General features: G+C 39.9%; 1 protein-coding gene across 2 annotated transcripts; it reads right to left on the bottom strand.

The window, feature by feature from the left end:
- Positions 1–636: 636 nt before the first annotated feature.
- Positions 637–19,342, bottom strand: ncdn (neurochondrin). Of its 2 annotated transcripts, none has more exons than XM_072548386.1 (7): positions 19,256–19,342; positions 17,173–17,312; positions 13,404–14,411; positions 11,846–12,087; positions 10,821–11,045; positions 4,625–4,767; positions 637–3,920 (listed from the first exon to the last, which is right to left on the bottom strand). In XM_072548386.1, exons 2-7 carry the CDS (start codon positions 17,296–17,298, stop codon positions 3,481–3,483), a joined length of 2,184 nt encoding a protein of 727 aa, XP_072404487.1. In that variant the 5' UTR covers positions 17,299–17,312; positions 19,256–19,342; the 3' UTR covers positions 637–3,480. The 2 variants fall into 2 exon arrangements, with proteins under 2 accessions (XP_072404487.1, XP_072404488.1); XM_072548387.1 differs by lacking the exon at positions 19,256–19,342 and adding an exon at positions 19,188–19,206.
- Positions 19,343–19,356: the final 14 nt, after the last annotated feature.

The raw sequence follows: 19,356 nt of genomic DNA, 5'->3' as shown, positions 1-19,356 counted from the left end.
AATCAATAGCATGGGTGCAGATAAAGGACAAGACAAGCATGTGAGAAAAAAAAATGGGAGATAGTTCAAATAGTTAGGCTGAGTGATCTTCTGTGCTGGTTTTACTTCACTTAATTGCTGCTCCCTGACCGCTCCAGAGTCTTTCCACCTTTCAGTAAACTCTTTCGACCCTGTGGGAATGGATCCCATTTAAACAAGATGGAAACAAAACTATGTTTAAAAAAAAGATTCATGTCTGAGTGAAGAATCAAAGATGGCGCAATACATGGCAGGAGTTCAATTCCAGACAGCCTCTTTCCCAACCTGGAATTAACAATGCACTGAGCGTTAATGTTGCTAAAGCACGCTAAGAAAACAATATTTATAATTGGTATTGTTACAAGATCATTTCTTTCCATTAGACTGTAGTGATTGTAACAAGGTCAGCTAGGTGGACGTCAGAGAATGAGTTCCCTGACTGGACCAGATTAATAGAGTAGAAAGATGTGGTGCTGGAAAAACACAGCAGGCCAGGCAGCATCCGAGGTGCAGGAGAATTGAGCAGGAGAATCGACGTTTCGGGCATAAACCTTTCTCCAGGAATCATTCCTGAAGAAGGGCTTATGCCCGAAATGTCAATTCTCCTGCTCCTCGGATGCTGCCTGGCCTGCTGTGTTTTTCCAGCACCACATTTTTCAACTCTGGATCAGATTAATAGCCCCAAATCAGGGGTCCTGATTGGCAGATAGAAACAAGAATGTCAGGAGGTTCTGTTCACTGAGAGCTGGCTCTTGGGAAACTGGATCAGTGCTTTTGCCCGAAACGTCGATTTCGAAGCTACTTGGATGCTGCCTGAACTGCTGTGCTCTTCCAGCACCACTAATCCAGAATCTGGATCAGTGTCAAGTACTTTCCATGTGTAAATAAAGGGTGATGGAATACCAGCCTTTTATACAATCACAGAATCCCTAATGTGGAAGCACAGCATTTAGCCTGAGTCCACACCAACCTTCTGAAGAGCATCCCACCCAGACACACCATCTACCCTATCCATGTAACCCTGCATTTCCCATGGCTAATCCAGCTAACCTACACATGCCTGGATGTTATGGGCAATTCAGCATGGCCAATCCACCTAACTTGTGCATCTCTGGATTATGGGAGGAAACCAGAGCACTCAGAGGAAACCCATGCAGACATGGAGAGAACGTAAGAAGTCCACACAGTTACCAGAGGCTGAAATCAGACCTGGGTTCCTGACACTGTGCTAACCACTAAACTACTGTGCCACCTCGGTGGAGTTATTTCCGACCATAAGATTAGAAGTAGCAGTGTCATCTGATTCATCAAGAGATTGTGGATGATCTGATAAACCTCAACTCCACTTGCCTACAACCCTTGATTCCCTTTCCTTTTAAAAAAATCTATCTGCTTTAGGGTGAGAGGGGAAAAGATATAAAAGAGACCTACGGGGCAACGTTTTCACACAGAGGGTGGTACGTGTATGGAATGAGCTGCCAGAGGAAGTGGTGGAGGCTGGTACAATTGCAACATTTAAAAGCCATTTGGATGGGTATATGAACAGGAAGGATTTGGAGGGATATGGGCCGGGTGCTGGCAGTTGGGACTAGATTGGGTTGGGATATCTGGTCGGCATGGACGGGTTGGACCGAAGGGTCTGTTTCCATGCTGTACATCTCTATGACTCTGCCAATTAACAGACTGTACATTTTATGCCAGCAATTTAATTTGCGAATGCACAAAAATATAGAAAACATGCAGAAATTACTTTCAGCTTTGTTTTTCTCAACAAATGTTCTTTAATAGGAAAAACTGATGACTGCAGATGTTAGAGAGTCAGAGTCGTAAAGGGTGGCACTAGAAAAGTGCAGCAGGTCAGGCAACACCTGAGGAGCAGGAGCCCTTCATCAGTAACGTCTTATGCCTGAAACATAAACTCTCCTGCTCCTCTGATGCTGTCTGACCTGCTGTGCTTTTCCAGTACCTTTTTCGACTCTAATGTTCTTTAATAGAAGCAGTGTACAAGTTATTTTCTTTAACTTCATATACAGCACTAAAGTAATAGCTTAAGACATATTTAGATGAATTAGGAATTACATTAGACAATTGGGAATTGTTCAAAACTTTGAAATTGGGAATTAAAAAATATTTTGAGTCTTATGACAAGAAAGAAAAGACGGTGGACCTACGGGATATGCTCCCTCATCACAGAAAAGATTCTGAACTGTTAAAGACAATTGATTAATAGAACACCAGAAATTGACCTAAAAGAATAACACCACCACCTTTCTCCTGCCAACATACACACACACACACGCAGAGTTGAGTCATAACATCACTGGCATACCAAAGACCCTTTTCAGGTAAAACAGACATAAATCTATGAGTTTCACCACAGCTGTCTTCCAAACATTCGCTGGCTCAATTTGAAAAATAATGTTTCAATACACATACCTAGCTTTTTTTTGTCCCTTCTGGAAACATTTTCTCCAATGATATTCCTCCAATATCAAGTTGCCAAAAGATAATAACTGTTATAAACAGGAGTTCAAATCATCTCTGGAGGACAGACAATAGAATAATATCCTATCTAAGCAGTGAAATTTTACAGGAGATAAACTGCTGTGAATTTTTGCACAGAAAATGACACAACAAAATGATACTTTAATGGGATCCAATTCTACAAGACCTAAAGAGTCTTACTGACAGTTCCATTTTAAGCTACTTCAAATTTTTCTATGCTTGCCAAACAGGTCCAATTTTCATTCTGGTAAGGTGGTTCGATGATGAGATTTTGCCTCAGTTATATGGCTTAAAATAGCAACTTAGGAGCCCAGCACCTCCCCGCACCATCCATATATAATTTCTTTAAAAGTATCGTATTCAAACTGACAATTTGGTCTGGACAAGTTCTACCACATCTGAGGATTTCTGTGGTGCCATCTCTTTCCCATTAAAAACTGGATTAAAATTATCCAAACTGATTTATTTAGCACCAGCTGAGCTATAACAGGATGTGGGCATTTTCTATTCAAACTAGCTTGGATTTTTAGTCAATGATACAGCTGTGCAGTTAACTCAAACTAATTCAATGCTGTAAAAAACAGGCATTATTTCTTGCATTTCTGATTCACAACTGTCAAAAATTTATTTTTTTATTGTACAATACTGATTATGAAGTATCTTATATAAGAGGGCAGTATTTTAGAACTTCTCTCAACCAAAGATGAAAGGAGTGAGCGTAGCAGAGAATGAGTGGAGTAAAGAGAGATGCAGTTGCTGCATCGCCCAAGTTAAACCAATTCCCAAAATAACTGAATGATCAAATGTAACCAGCAAATGTCAAATTCTTCAAAACCTAAAATTAAATAAAATGTTAATTTTTTAAAAAAGTCTTAACCAGAATTTCACACGGAAGTACAGCCAAGCTCCAAGCCTCTTCAGTTCATTCCTTGGCCAGTTTGTGTTGAGGTTGGCTTGTCAGTAATTTTGAGAAACACACTGCTCCAAAGCTGCCATTCCATACAGGTTGGCTTTCTCCTCACCATTATTTAACAATATAATGTCTTTACATGGTTTGCTGTTCTTGGCCAGTTCAGCTAAAACACACTGAAAGGCAGCAATGAGGTCAAACTCCATAGTCACAGGAGAACACTTATTTAGCAAATCAAAAATGTGACTCAACCATTCTGATTCAATTACGCTTTGTGGTAGCCATGGTAGCAAAGGTACACAACTACTAAATGCCTGCATTCCCAGAAACCAAAGTTCTGAGATTTGATCCCAAGCTTTTTGGTATCTCTCAGCCACCACAATCTGGGTTTGGTCATCAATCGTGTTCAGCTGCGTTGTATGTGCTTTTGACAAAAAGTGAATTGCCCCTCGGAAAAAGCCCTTGGATACTGTAGTTCCCTGTAACACTGAAAAAAAAGATGCACACGGTTACTTCTTGAAGACAAATCCACACTGGTTACAAACTCAAGTTTAATGCCAAAGTCGAGTTTGACAACTTTTGATCTCCAAAGTACAGAATACACTTTAAGCTCCCTCAGTTTTCCCCTCTCCCCTCCTCGGATTCTTGGTGTTTTCTGTCATTTTCAAGCCTCTTAACTTCAGCCTCATCTTCAAACCCTCATTTAATGCATCTCCTCCAGGAAACCAATTTCGTTCAAACCGATCCATGATGCCATCCTTCTTATCATTCATCTCCCACTGTTGCACTATAGCTCAGGCAAAGACTTTCCCTCCTGATCTTGCACAAGGTCCACTGCTATCTCTAACACAATACATACATTTACATCAACCTGGTTATTTTCTGCTCTAGCACTGCACTAGTAAAAGATGCACAATCCTTTCATGTTCTATAGGTTTCCCTTTTCAAAGTACTGTAAATTATACCAGTTTTACATTATAGATATTTTTTATTCAAACTGTTCAGATATACTATGACATGGAGAGGAGAGGTGGGACTTCAATCCACACCTTCTGGCACAGAGGTAGCAATACTTCAACTGCACCACAAAAGCCCTTAGTTTTACAGTAAATGGTGTGTTTAAGACTGCTCGATGATGATGGAGTGGGGGACAGGGTGTTGAGTTAACGATTCACTGTTCTCATTCTGTACCTGGTGTGTCAGCAAGTATGCGACTCATCATCAAGCCCAAAGTCGTGAAATTAGCAGCAAGAATCAGGTGACGTTGGCTATAAAGCAAAGACTGCAAGGATTCCATTAACAAGCTAAGTAAAGATGAGAAACATTCTTCCTGCCTGCAATGACAGATTATTCAAAAAAAGACAGTGTAAGAAACAAACTTTAAAATGTTACCAAAAAGTCTTAAGAACATCCACTTATCCACAAATGTAACAGGTTCGACCAAACTTCTTTGAAATCCATTTAACAATACAACTGTTTGAATTATTATATCCAAGATGGGGAATGGGAAAACATTCTAAGAGCTACTCCTTTCAAGGTATTTTAGGTGTTGGAGGTGATTTCTTTGAATTCCAGGAGCAACAATTACTGTTTTATTTTCTGTTACATTGTTGTGGAATTTCGGGGGGGAAAACATCAAAACAATGACACTATAAAAAGGAGGAAGATGCACAAAGGCAGTGACCACATGATCAAAGAAAGACACTTATGCTGCTGTCTGACACAGGAGTGAATCTGCACAGTTACTACCTTTGCTGCTTGAGTTCAAGTATCTCTGGACATTGGAGAGCAGAGGAAAAGAAAATGAACAAAAAGCAAAATTCACAGTTGACCTTGGAGGAACCTGTTTAGGAGAGTTCACAGTATAGGCACAGATAAGTGCATCGTTTTTAAGTGTAACTTTGCTGTAAATCTAGAAAAGTGACTAGAGTGGGTTCTTTCTTGATTATATGTTTTATTGAGATCTGGCTCTTGATTTAATTTTTGAAAAATAAGCCTCAAAAATTAGGTTAACCTGGAGCAATTTTTTTTTTTAAGGGCAATAAGACAGTGCTATTTCCTAGGTCAGTAGTTTATGAAGCAACAAAGATGGCCTTTAGTAGAGTGATGTGCTCTTCCTGTCAGATGTGGGAAATTCAGGGAGAGTTTCCATGTTAGTGATGATTGTGTCTGCATGAAATATCTTTGGTTGTGAATCGATGAATTGGAGCGGCAGTTAGAGGCAATAAGGAATTTGAAAGGAGCTAATGGGTGTGATGGAAGGCAGCTATACAAAAGGAGAAAAGCCGCAGATACAGTCAGGCAGATGGGTTTACTCCAGGAAAGGTAGGAGGGGGAAGCAGGTAGTGCAGGAGTCTCCTGTGACCATCCCCATCACAAACAAGTATGTGGTTTTAGAAAATGTAGGAAGTGATGGAACGAAGCAGGAATAGCCAAGTTTCTGGTACTGAGAATGGCTGTAACGTACGAGGGGGTACGTCAGGTTCCAAGGGATCGACTGCGATAGGGCACTTTCTTGTCAGAGGCACAGACTGATGTTTCTGTGGCGGGCAGTGAAAAATCAAAATGGCACGTTGCCTCCTTGGTGCAGGATTGAGAATATCTCAGAGGGTGCAGAATGTTCTCAAAGGGGAGAGGCACCAGCAGGAGGTCGTTGAACACACTGGAATAACGACATAGGAAGGGAAAAGGATGAGATTTTAGAGAAAATAGAAAGTTAGGCAGGACGAGCTGGTGCTGGACGGGGTGGACAAAGTTAAAAATCACACAATACCAGGTTATAGCCCAACAGGTTTATTTGGAAGCACTAGCTTTTGGAGCGCTGCTCCTTCATCAGGTAGCTGATGGTCCTTGAGGATAGTAATATCTGGATTATTCCCGGTGCTACGAGCTAGTGAGGGTAGGAATGGGAGGATAGAGCAGGTGAATGAGAGGCTGAGGAGCTAGTACAGGGGCAAAGGGATCACATTTTTGGAACACTGGAATTGCTTCCTGGATAGAAGTGACTTGTACACGAAGGACACATTGCATATGAATTAGAAGGGGTCTAATATACTGGCTGGGAAATTTGCGAGAGCTGCTCGGGTAAATTTAAACTAGTCAGGTGGGGGAGTGGGGGTGGGCAGGGAGATAGTGAGGAGGAAGATCAAAGACCAATCTGAGACTGGTACAGTTGGGAAAAGGAGTGAGTCAAACATTCAAGGCAGGCAGGAACAAAGCAGAAAACAAGGTAGGATTGATAAATTAAACTATATTTATTTCAATGCAAAAGGGAAAGTGGATGAACTCAGAGCATGGTTGGGAACATGGGACTGGGATATTATAGCAAATATAAAGACATGGCTCAAGGATGGACAGGACTGACAGCTTAATGTTCCAGGATACAAATGTTATAGGAAGGTTAGAAAGGGAGGAAGGGGAGTGGTATTTTTGATAACGGATAGCATTACAGCTGTACTGAGGGAGGATATTACCGGAAATACATCCAGGGAAGTTATTTGGGTAGAACAAAGAAATAAGAGAAGGATGATCACCTTGTTGGGATTGTATTATAGTCATTGGGAAATTGAGAAACAAAATTTGTTAGGAGATGTCAGTCATCTGTAGGAATTATAGGGTGATTTTAACTTTCCAGACATAGACTGGGACTGCCACAAAGGTTTAGACGGAGAGGAATTTGTTAAGTGTGTACAATAATTTTTCTTATTCAGTATGTAGATGTACAAAGTGCATGTGAAGGTGCAAATCTTGACCCACTCTTGGGAAATAAGGCAGGGCAGGTGACTGATGTGTCCGGAGGGGGGGACAAAAAAAAAGTGTTTTAGGGCCAGCGACCATTTAAATAATAGAGTCATAGAGGTGTACAGCACGAAAACAAACAATATAATTCTATTTGTTTTAAAACAGTGATAGAAAAGGATAGACCAGATCTAAAGATTGAAGTTCTAAATTGTAGAAAGGCCAATTTTGACAGTATTAGACAAGAACGTGCTTAGGGACAGATGTTTGCAGATTACAGGACAGCTGGAAAATGGGAAGCCTTCAAAAATGAGATAAAGACAGTATATTCCTGTTAGAATAGAAGGGAAGGTTGGTAGGTGTAGGGAATGCTGGACGACTAGAGAAATTGAGGTTTTGGTCAAGAAAAAGAAGGAAGCATATGTCATGTATGGACAGCAGAGAAAGAGATCGAAAGAAACCTTAAAAGAGTATAAAGGCAGTAGATGTATACCTAAGATGGAAATCAGGAGGGCAAAAAAGGAACGTAAGATAGCTTTGGCAAATAGGGTTAAGGAGAATCCAAAATGTATTCTATCAATACATTAAGGACACATTAAGTAAGTAGGGAGAGAATAGGGTCCTTCAAAGATCAGCAAGGTGGCCTATGTATGGAACCACAGGAGATTTGGGGAGGGGGGGGGGGGGGGTGGAGGGGATACTAAACGAGTATTTTGCATCAGTGTGCACTGTAGAGAAGGAGATGGAAGATATAGAATGTGGGGAAATAGATGGTGACATCTTGAAAAATGTCCATATTACAGAGGTGGTCATTCTGGAAGTCTTAAAAAGGCATAAAAGTGGACAAATTCCCAGAACCTGATCAAGTGTACCCTTGAACTCTGTGGGAAGCCAGGGAAGTGATTGCTGGGCCTCTTGCTGAGGTATTTGTATTATCGATAATCACAGGTGAGGTGCCAGAAGACTGGAGGTTGGCTAACATGGTGCCACTATTTAAGGAAAAGCCAGGGAACAATAGACGGGTGAGCCTGACATCGGTGGTGGGCAAGTTGTTGGGCGGAATCCTGAGGGACAGGATTTACATGTATTTGGAAAGGCAAGGACTGATCGGGATTGTCAACATGGTTTTGTGTGTGGGAAATCATGTTGCACAAACTTCATTGAGTTTTTTTGAACAAGTAATGAAGATGGCAGAAGACAGAGGGTGGTGGAGTGTTGTTTATCAGACTAGAGGCCTGTGACCAGTGGTGTGCCACAAGGATCGGTGCTGGGTCCAATGCTTTTCCTCATTTATACAAATGATTTGGATGTGAACATAGGAGGTATAATTAGTAAGCTTGCAAATGACACCAAAATTGGAGGTGTAGTGGACAGCGAAGAAGGTTACCTTACAGTACAACAGGATCTGGATCAGATAGGCCAATGGGCTAAGAAGTGGCAGACAGAGTTTAATTTAGCTAAATGTGAACTGCTGTATTTTGGAAAGGCAATCCAAGGCACCACTTATACACTTAATTGGAAGGTCCTTACGGGGAGTGATGCTGAACAAAGAGACCTTGGAGTGCAGTTCATAGTTCTTTGGAAGTGGAGTTGCAGGTAGATAGGATACTGAAGGCAGCATTTGGTCTGCTTTCCCTCATTACCCAGAGCACTGAGTATCGGTGTTGTGAGGTCATGTTGTGGCCGTACAGGACACTGGTTAGGCCACCTTTAGAATACTTCTGCAATTCTGATCTCCTTTCTATCGGAAAGATACTGTGAAACTCAATGATTCAGAAACGATTGACAAGGATTTGCCAGGGTTGGAGGATTTGAGCTATGGGGAGAGGCTGAATTGGCTGGGGCTGTTTTCCCTGGAGTGTTGGAGTCTAAGGGGTTACCTTATAGAGGTTTATAAAATCATGAGGAGCCTGGATTGGGTGTGTGTGCGTGTGCGTAATATATATATAATACCTAAGGTGGTGCGTGTATGGAATGAGCTGCCAGAGGAAGTGGTGCAGGCTGGTACAATTACAAGATTTATAAGGATGGGATGGATATATGAATAGGAAGGGTTTAGAGCAATGGGAGCCAAGTGCTGGCAAATAGGAGAAGATTAGGTTAGGACATCTGGTCAGCATGGACGAGTTGGACCGAAGGCTCGGTTTCTTGCTGTACAGCTCTATGACTATCATTCTAGACTCTACGGTGGAGAGACAAATGAATAAATTACGAGCCTGTGAACAGCAGGACAACTGTAAATGTGGATACTAAACATTAGATACAGAAGAAGTATCTGACCCTTTAGTGAACTTCAAAATCATTTACTCTGACCCTCTGATACCTCAGCAGGTTGACTGAGTGAGTAGTCAAATCATACACCAAGTACGTACTTGGGATTGATCTTCGATCTCAAGCTCGGATAGCAGTAGGGAACATTACAACTTACCAAATTAGAAACTATAAGAAAAAAGTGCAGTCCCAGTGATGGTACGTCGGCTGGAAAATGCACATGGGGTAAGCTCAGGTTAAGTAAATTAGCTAAGTAGTTATGGTACAAGACCAACAACCTAGACATCATTTGACAATGGCAAGGTGTGGAAGTTAATTCAACAAAATCTCATCCGTGAGCAAGCTCCAGAAAAAACACTTAACCATAAATGCTGTCAGCTTGAGGCAGGAATCAGCTAGCCTTACCTTGTTAGTCCTACACATGGATGCAGTCCAATACTAATAATTGCAAGGGCAAATAGGATAAGTGATACAACTTAGAAGGGAAGAAAAAGTCATCGGCCCAGCTGTAATGCTCCAATGTTAAATCACCTATTCAATATTTAAACTAGTTCTCTTAAAATTTATATGTAAGTAATGATTCTTATTCAGCAAGGTATTATATCCCAGCAAAAAGTCACACCTTCAGGAGTAATGGGAAGGATGAATTGGTGGGAAATGTTTACAAATAGTACCAGTGATCACTCCAGCCCTGTGATTCCCATTACTTAACTATGTTTGTGTAGAGAATATTCAGCATCAAAAGGCAGGGCATTAATGGTGGGGTAACTAAAAGACAACCATGCCACCGTATTAACAAATCTGTCTCTTGCACTGTCCCAGCATTAGAATTAGAGTTTGATTTTCTGCACCAACACCAGACAGCAACAGAACACCAAAAGGACATTGTGACTGCCAAACCCCAGGACCACTGTTGCTGGTCATCCTGCAATGTGGTCCAAAGTCCAGACCTTCGGTCTTAAAAAAAAACAAAAACGCAAACATAGCAGCAGCATTGGGCTTGAGGTGAGGTTTATCTGCTGCTGATAACATTTCAACTATAGTTTGATCAGCTCTAAAATGAAAAACAATGGATTAGTTGAAGACTATGACTAATACATAAACTATAATTGTTATAAAAACACTATCAACTTCTTATAGAGAAATATTGCTCTCTTCTCCTTTCCCACACTAGCAACTAATGAGCTAATTTGAACTGGTTACCAATATTACGGTTTGTATCAAATATTACAGAAGCCTAAATTTGATGGTCCAACAGGCACTTGAGCCATCCAGACTAAACTTTATTTGCATGGGCAAACTGAGAGGAATCCATCCATCTCCACTAAATCGACACCTAATACTGTGACCCTTATAACTGAGATAAGGTACTGTATACCTGATCAGTGCAGGCTCTGTTACCACAAGGTTCAGAAAAATTCCACAGGCTGTTCGAAGACTCATCTCTGCATCATTTGGCAAAATTGGTGCATTTTTGGAAGAACTGAAGACTTCCCACTGTTGTGTGAAATAACGAAGAAGCAAAACATGAAACTCGCATGAAATTAAGATCCTCCGAGGGACATCTTCAGCTGAAAGGTGACAAAATCCAGGCAACAGAAATCTGCAAGTAAATACATAAATTTCAAAAAACACTAAATAAGGAGACAATTTTTTTCCTATAATTTTTAACAGTTTTAGCCACAACCATCTAACAAGTTAAGAAAGGTGTTCATGCTCACTAGTGATTAAAGTGCACCTCTCAGTTAGTTTCCATCCTGGTGAATCTGCTGGCCAGAATATCAAACACGAACATAAGGAATAAATATTCACAATGATTAGTCTCCTTTTTGGTTTCTATCTCTCAGTTTGGAAACCACATTTAGCAACATGCTTTTTGAATATTCTTTTTGTGCTCCATATCAGGTCACATGACCAAAAAAACCCACAACTCCTGAGTAAAGAAATGTGGAATGGAAAATATTGACGAGGCACAGTAAGCCAGCATGTTTTAAAAAAATATTCACAGGATGTGGGTATCACTGGCCAGGCCAGCATTTATTACTTATCCTTAATTGCCCAGAGGACAGTTAAGATTCAACCACATTACTGTGGGTCCGGAGACACACGATGGCCAGACCAGGTAAGGATGGCAGTCTACTTCTCTAAAGGACAGTTGTGATAATTTAATAGTTTGTCTGTGAGAATTAAGAGCAAGTTAATAAACCGCAACTGCAATCTACCTCCATGGTAAAGAAATTCATATTCTTCTGAACAGTTTGGTGTTTGACCACTGAAACAGTAGTACAACACTGACCAAAGACAAGCTCTGTCCTAACTGGTTGAAATATTATTAAAATAATGCACAAGGTTAATGATCATTAAATGGACTACACTCAATGCATCATCATATTTTCCTCTTACCTCAAGGCATCTTTAGACCACTTTGTTACCTCGGGTCTGTCAGCCAATGATAGTCCTTTCACTTGATTATTTAGGTCATTGGATTTTATTGGACATTCAAACAGCTTCTGAGCATAACAAATCAGAAAAGGCAGCACATCACAGATTTCCTGTCTGAGTGCATAGGTCTCTTCAGCCATCCAAGCACCCAGGATTCGGACTGAGGCAAACAGAAATGGATCCCACTGCTGTTCCTCTGTAACCTATAGCATAGTAAGTAAACAAAGGTAAAGTGAAACTAATAAATTTAATTTATGGCCTAAATTTTTTTTAAGAATTCCATGGTGAAAGGACTAGTGGGCACACTAAAATGTGTGCTGCAAGAGACTGAAATACAAAGTTTCTAAGTATAGAGATTGTAACAAGAGTCTAGTTGACACCAACAATGCTGAATTTTTTAAAAAATAAAGTGTCTGAATCCTTGTGTTTTTCAGAGTAAGAATAAACAGGCTCTAATGATGAAGCACCAGTGATTTATGAATCCTAAAAAAGTGTTTTTCCTTGTTCTAAGGCAATGAATTTGGGGAATATATTCAAGTAAGAAATTACAAGGTCTTTATTTGGATTAAAAAAAATCAGCAGGAACCCACTGTCTGTCTACACCACCATACACATCTGCTGGAAATTCTATTTCCTTATTGGCACTATACATTGTTCTTGGTTGTAGTCTTAGATCAATTCAAATGTTTGCCTGTAATTACGGTCAATTGGACTGTCCCAAATGTACTGTACACTATTCCAAATGAATTTGTGGCTGATCATTTCTGCACTCTAACAAGGAGTTACTAAATACAATGGTGTGGTTGCTAAGCAACTTCCCCACCCACTCCAGTCTGGCCGAGAGCAAGTACTTGAAATGTGTGCATTCACAGTTGTAGTGTGCGACAGCCTGATAGCACATTCATTCTTACAACTTCAAAGAACAGCAGAAAAAAAATTACATCCCACAAAATACGTCTTTAGATTGAGAAAAAAAACCTGAAGGACTCGTGAAGTGAGTGTCCCTATTTCTGAACCAGAAGGTCAGTGTTCAAGTCCCACTGGCTCCAGAGGTATGTAATAAACAATAATTAAATAGATTGCTTACAAAATATTCACAATGGTCTTCTGAACCATTTGTTATTTTCACATAAGTATATGATTACTTTCATCCCTTCCATCAGTTCTAAGCTTTCCATTGTGAATAACATTTAATGAGCTGGTTTGAAGGTAAAAAATAAAGGAAATGTATTTGCAACACATTGAGACTGCAGCATTACCTAAAATGCCATAAACTGCAGGACTACAAACCAAATTCTAAAAAAAAAGATTAGTTGGTCTTTCAGTTGGTGTAGACATAATAGGCCAGGGGCTGCCTCCTGTGCTGGAAAACTCCCATAATTCAATGACTATAGTGAAAGTTTGACTGAAGATTCAGAACTACAGCAAAATATGTCCAGACAGAAATGGAATTACAAGAAACCACAAATACATAAATGAGGCAAATTACTCTAATAATAAACATATTTCCATATTTCACCTGCTTAAAATAGCAAATGACTGCTCCAAAAGCTTCCACCATTATCCGTACTAATTGGCGACTTTCAGTTTCTGTAAAACAGACTTTCTCTCCCAGCACACAAACCATCATTCCAAACTCAATGATACTATAACAGGCCGTGATGACATCTGGTTTAAAGCGAGTTGCATCCAGGTTTGAGTCTTCCAAACACATTCGAACTTCCACACAGGCAAGATTCACCATCAATGCTAAAAATTTACGGCTTGCTTCAGGATTTTCTGCCAAGATCCAGTCTGAACCATAAACAGTTACTAAGAGGCCACCAAGTTTCAGGGCAGGGTCTCGTTGTGAACTATTCAGTTTACTGCTGAGTATGCTGAACAGACCAGTATGAAGATTTTTCAAGCACCCAATGAGAGATGGGTCCTCAGTTAGGATAGGTGTAGCAGGTAGAAAATGCTGCAATATGTTGCACAACTCAAATTTCTGATTATCTTCTTCTGTAGCAAACTGTTCACTGAGTTTGTTCAGTACCTTCAAGAGGTCTGATTTACTAGATTTCCAACATTTGGTTTCCATCGTGTTCAGCAGACTGACAAGAAGACACAAAGCGTGCATGTGGCCATGACTTTGATTTAGATAAACCTGACATAATGCAGACACTGTTCCTGCATCTACGAGATGTCTCTGACCCTGAGGGTGGGCAGAAATTGCTTGGAGACACTGGAAGGAGTCGTCTATCATTAATGTAAATGTGGCAATATCCGCTCCAGCATCCATTTCCGAACAAATAATTTCATTGAAAATGGAGATTTTGTTGAGGATTTGCGGGTGAATAGCCAATTCCGGATTTGTCGAAAAACATGCAAGGAGAGTCATGCCAAGAGATTGGAAAATTTGACTGGGGCAGCCATGCGGAGACTCCTTGGTAATAAGTAGCCGATTTGGGAAAGAGAATCCAATTGCATCAAAGATCCGTCGACGGGTTGCAGCATCTATTTCACCAGCCTTCACCACCTTGGTCACCTAAAATAAACACATTTTATTCAATGCATTGTCAAATATTTTGTTATGTTCTGTACAAAACTGTCAGGAAGGGTTTTTAATCTATCTGCTTAGTTTAGTGGAAATGATTTCTTTTTCCATTTTTTTCTTAAAAGAAATAAAAATCATGAAAACTTAAAATAGACTGAATGGTCAGCTCCACAATCAATAAAATCATAATCGATCTGATTGTTGCTTTATTTTCATTTTCCTACCATCTCTCCACGATCCTTAACTCCCTTGTGATCAAAGCTCTGTCTAACTCGGCCTCAACCATTTTCAGTGATGCAGTTTATCCTACTCTGTACCTTTAACATAATAAAACGCGAGTGTCTATTTTGCATTCACGTCACTGATTTTTATGATAAAACGTGGAGCCTCCAAAGTTGATTCTCATTTACCATACTTTTGGTTTCCTATTTCCAAACAATTGCTAATCCATCAAGAAAGCTTGTTAATTCTGTTTGCTTTTATTTTTGTCAATACTCTGTGGATAAATACACGTCCCTTGATAGTTACGCAAACACATCAACGTGAAATTAAATTTATTTCTGTATGTTCAAAGTTGAGAACAAAGAATTCAATACTTTTTAATTTTACATGCCCACTTATATGGACTTCAGTAAGGCGTTCAACAAGGTTCTCCATGGGACTGATTTGCAAGGTTAGATCACATGGAATACAGGGAGAACTAGCCTTTGGATACAGAACTGGCTCGAAGGTAGAGGACAGAGGGTGGTGGTGGTGGAGGGTTGCTTTTCAGACTGGAGGCCTGTGACCAACAGTGTGCCATAAGGATCGGTGCTGGGTCCACTACTTTTCGTCATTTACATAAATGATTTGGATATGTACATAGGATGTATAGTTAGGAAATGTGCAGATGACACCAAAATTGGAGGTATAGTGGACAGTGAAGAAGGTTACCTCAGATTATAACGAGATCTTGATCAGATGGGCCAATGGGTTGAAGAGTGGCAGATGGAGTTTAATTTAGATAAATGTGAGGTGCTGCATTTTGGGAAAGCAAATCATAGCAGGACTTATACACTTAATGGTAATGTCCTGGGGAGTGTTGCTGAATAAAGACTTTGGAGTGCAGGTTCATAGCTCCTTCAAAGTAGAGTCATAGGTGGATAGGATAGTGAAAAAGATGTTTGGCATGCTTTCCTTTCTTGGTCAGAGCATTGAGTATTGACACTGGGACGTCATGTTGAGGATGTACAGGATGTTGGTTAGGCCACTTTTAAAATACTATGTGCAATTCTGGTCTGCTTCCTATCAGAAGCATATTGTTAAACTTGAAAGGGTTCAGAAAAGATTTAAAAGCATGTTGCCAAGGTTGGAGGATTTGACCTATAGGGAGAGCCTGAATAGACTGGGGCTGTTTTCCCTGGAATGTCAAAGGCTGAGGGGTGGACCTCAGAGGTTTATAAAATCATGAGGGGCATGGATAGGGTAAATAGACAAAGTCTTTTCCCTGGGGTGGGGGAGTCTAGAACTAGAGGGCTTAAGTTTAGGGTGACAGCAGAAAGATATAAAAAGGGACCTAAGGGGAAACATTTTCATGCAGAGGGTGGTATATGTATGGAATGAGCTGTCAGAGGAAGTGGTGGAGGCTGGTACAATTGCAACATTTAAAAGGCATTTGGATAGGTTTAGGAACAGAAAGGGTTTAGAAGGATATGAGCCAAGTGCTGACAGGTGGGACTAGATTAGTTTGGGATATGTGGTCAGCATGGACGTGTTGGACCTAAGGGTCTGTTTCCATACTGTACATCTCTATTATGATGACTATGTGATTTACACATGAAAGAAGTGAAACTATCATGATATTCGAACAGATGAAAGACTCAACAGACAATCAAGGTATTTATCAATGTATAATTTCAATTACATCACACTGTAAACTTTTGCTATAAATTCTGTGTCATATAATTGTATCCTCCACAACCATCTGATGAAGGAGCGACGCTCCGAAAGCTAGTGTGCTTCCAATTAAACCTGTTGGACTATAATCTGGTATTGTGTAATTTTTAACTTTGTACACCCCAGTCCAACACCAGCATCTCCAAATCATATTCATGAGTGCTTTATTCACAAACACAGCTTGACAATTGTGGACATCAAGAACTTCGTGCAGAAAGCTTAAAGCAGTTCAATCAAAAATTTCAAAATTGAAATAATATTCTTGTCTATCAAAAATGTCAAGAGTTACAGAACCAAGCGAAATTGAAAGAGTTAAGGTATAGATCAATCAAAGTAAATTTGATGGTGGAATGCACTGCTTCTTTTCCTATGTTTCTATTTTCTAATAGTTGATGAACACCAAAAAAACACTATAAAACATGCACATTTATAAATAAAGTCTAAAAATAAAGGTTTTCTGCCTGTACTTTGATTACGATTACTCAAAATTCACAACGGTATATCCATTACAGCAATCAGTAATATTCACTTAAAAAGGATTTTTGTTATATTTTTCAAAAACCACAAGCCAATTTTAGATATTGTTTCTTCAGCCATGAGCACTTGATTAAAGTTATCAAAGAAATTGCAAATATGGAAAATTAACTGCTTAATGAGTTGCAATTCACAGCAGAAAAACATACTGTAATTTAGTTCAATGATAATTAAAACTCATGTATTGGAAAGTGTAGGGGTAAAATTCTCATCTAGAGACACTTAGTTTGGTCAGAAAATATACAGTATATTTGTACTTAGCAGCATTGCCAAAAGCTCTTACCAGTAGAAGTGCTGCAAACTGCTCACTATCATTTTTTGCTTCTTGTAGAACCTGAAGACATCGGTCCAATGTCTTGTTTCTAGCCATATCTTCAGTTGCACATGGATTTTCTGAATTTGATGCCATTAGTGTAATGGCAACTGTAACAAAATATTTAACAATATCTGAGAAAAATATTTCAAAATGATGAGTTTCTATTTAAAAAATCCTGACTGCTCAAGATTTTTCACAGCTTGACAAAAGCACTTAAGTATTTGGGTAAGTGAGAAAATGACAACAGCAACCAAAACCAGTCCTTCATTAAAAGCAAAATACTGTGGTGCTTTAGCATTACTATTATCCAGATACATTTTAATTCAAAACACTCCTGCCTCCTGGACAGAAGTAAATGACATGATAGAAACCTTTAATGTTTAAATAATCTACTGAGATGTTTATAAATGTTGCTTCATCGCATAGTCTATTATTCTGTTAACAGGTACAAAATTAATTAGATTGGAGAAGCAATGTTCAACAGTGGGTTGAGTTAAACTCTAAAAAAACTTTCTATTACAGAACACAAACCTTTTTGCATGGTAACTAAAACAAAAACCAAACTGAACCAAGCAAAGTCAGCATTTATTGCCCATCAACAGGGGCCCTTAAGAAGGCCCTTCATTAACTGCTCTAGTTCACAGATGTAGGGACACCCACAGTGCTGTTAAGAAAGGGAATTCAGGATTTTGACCTCTTGACAATAGTGATATAATGAAAAGTCAGGATGGTGTACAGATTAGAAAGAATTTTCAGAACTAGTACTCCCTTGTGTCTGCTTCTCTTGTCGTTCTGGATGGTTGCCTTCATGGGCTTAGAAGGTGTTGGTGCAAGAACATTGCAAATTATTGGATAGACTGTCAACCAAGCTGACTGTTTTGCCTGATTGAGTTTGTCAAGTATTTTTGGCACTCAGGCCGGTGTACGGTATTCCATTACTGTCCGAACTGTAATTTGTAGATGGAGGTCAAACTTTTGAGAGTCAGGTGGTGTGTTACTTGCCAGAGTTCTGAACCTCCAACCTGCTCTTACAGCAGAAATATTTATATAGGGCTGGCAATTCAGTTCCTGGTCAATGCTATACCCAAAACTACTAACAATGGAGGATTCTGGGATAACATTGCCATTGAAAATCAATAGGAAACAGTTAGGTATCCTCCTTGGATTCAATTACTGAGGACTTGTAATCAGAGTTTTCAAGATATCAACAGATAGATAAATAAACTATTTCCACTGGGTGGGAATTGTGATATGAGGGGCCACAGTCTGAGAATTAAATCCAGACTATTCAGGACAGATGTTAGGAAAGTTTTATACAAAGATTGGTAAATTTTGGAACTCTCTTCCACAAATAGATCAGTTGTGTATTTAAAATCTGGAGATTTATTTTGTTCAGCTGAAATAATAAGGGACATGGGCTAAAAGCAGGTATATGGAGTTCAGCCACAGATGAGCCAACATATCACTGAATGGCAGAACAGGCTCGAGAAACTGAATGACCTACTCCTATGAATCATGAATGGTAATGAACAGTGTGCAATCATCAGCGAATATCTCTGAACTTATGATGGAAGAAAGTTATCGATGAAACAATTGAAGACTGTTGGGACAAGGGCACTAGCCAGAGGAAGCCCTGCAGAAATGAAGATGTAGCAGTATGCTGATGCACAGCAAGATCCCACAATTAGGAAGGAGCAGCTAATTAACTTTTCGATGGTGTCTGAGTAGGGAAAATTCGACGCGGTTTGAACAGTCAATCTTTAATGTCCTCCCCCGCCCCGAAATAGCCAAACGAGGCCTAAATTTAACAGCGCTTCTTGAAGACCTTTAGTAAAGCACCGGAGTACAAGTGAAACCAGGCTCAAGACCCACAGCGGAGCACGTGAAGCCAAAAACAAAAATAAAACGAGCCATGGCCAGACACTTAACGCGAACTCTCTGAACGTCAGGACAACTCTCGTTCGGAAAAAAAAAAGAGAGACCGATCAATAAAGCGCTGCGACATCATCGAACAAGAACAACCCGAAACCTTCACCGTTTTCTCACTCACCCGCGACCCTCCTTCTGTCAAACAACAGCCGGGCTACAATGACCTCTCAACCCGACCCTCGCCCCGCCCCCTGCGCGCATGCCGCAGTCCGGACCAATAGA

This window comes from Chiloscyllium punctatum, chromosome 27 (assembly GCF_047496795.1).
Source record: "Chiloscyllium punctatum isolate Juve2018m chromosome 27, sChiPun1.3, whole genome shotgun sequence".
Lineage (NCBI taxonomy): Eukaryota > Metazoa > Chordata > Chondrichthyes > Orectolobiformes > Hemiscylliidae > Chiloscyllium > Chiloscyllium punctatum.
The sequence above is the reverse complement of the archived record's forward strand: the minus strand, read 5'-3'. Positions and strand labels throughout refer to the sequence as shown.

Bases quoted from the DNA above. Each gene is read 5' to 3' on its own strand.
- ncdn (XM_072548386.1), bottom strand. From the start codon at position 17,298: ATGGCATCAAATTCAGAAAATCCATGTGCAACTGAAGATATGGCTAGA. The intron at 14,412-17,172 runs GTAAGAGCTTTT...TGTTTATTTTAG, and splicing joins AGTTTGCAGCACTTCTACTG to GTGACCAAGGTGGTGAAGGC. The intron at 11,046-11,845 runs GTAAGAGGAAAA...ATTTACTTGCAG, and splicing joins TGGTCTAAAGATGCCTTGAG to ATTTCTGTTGCCTGGATTTT.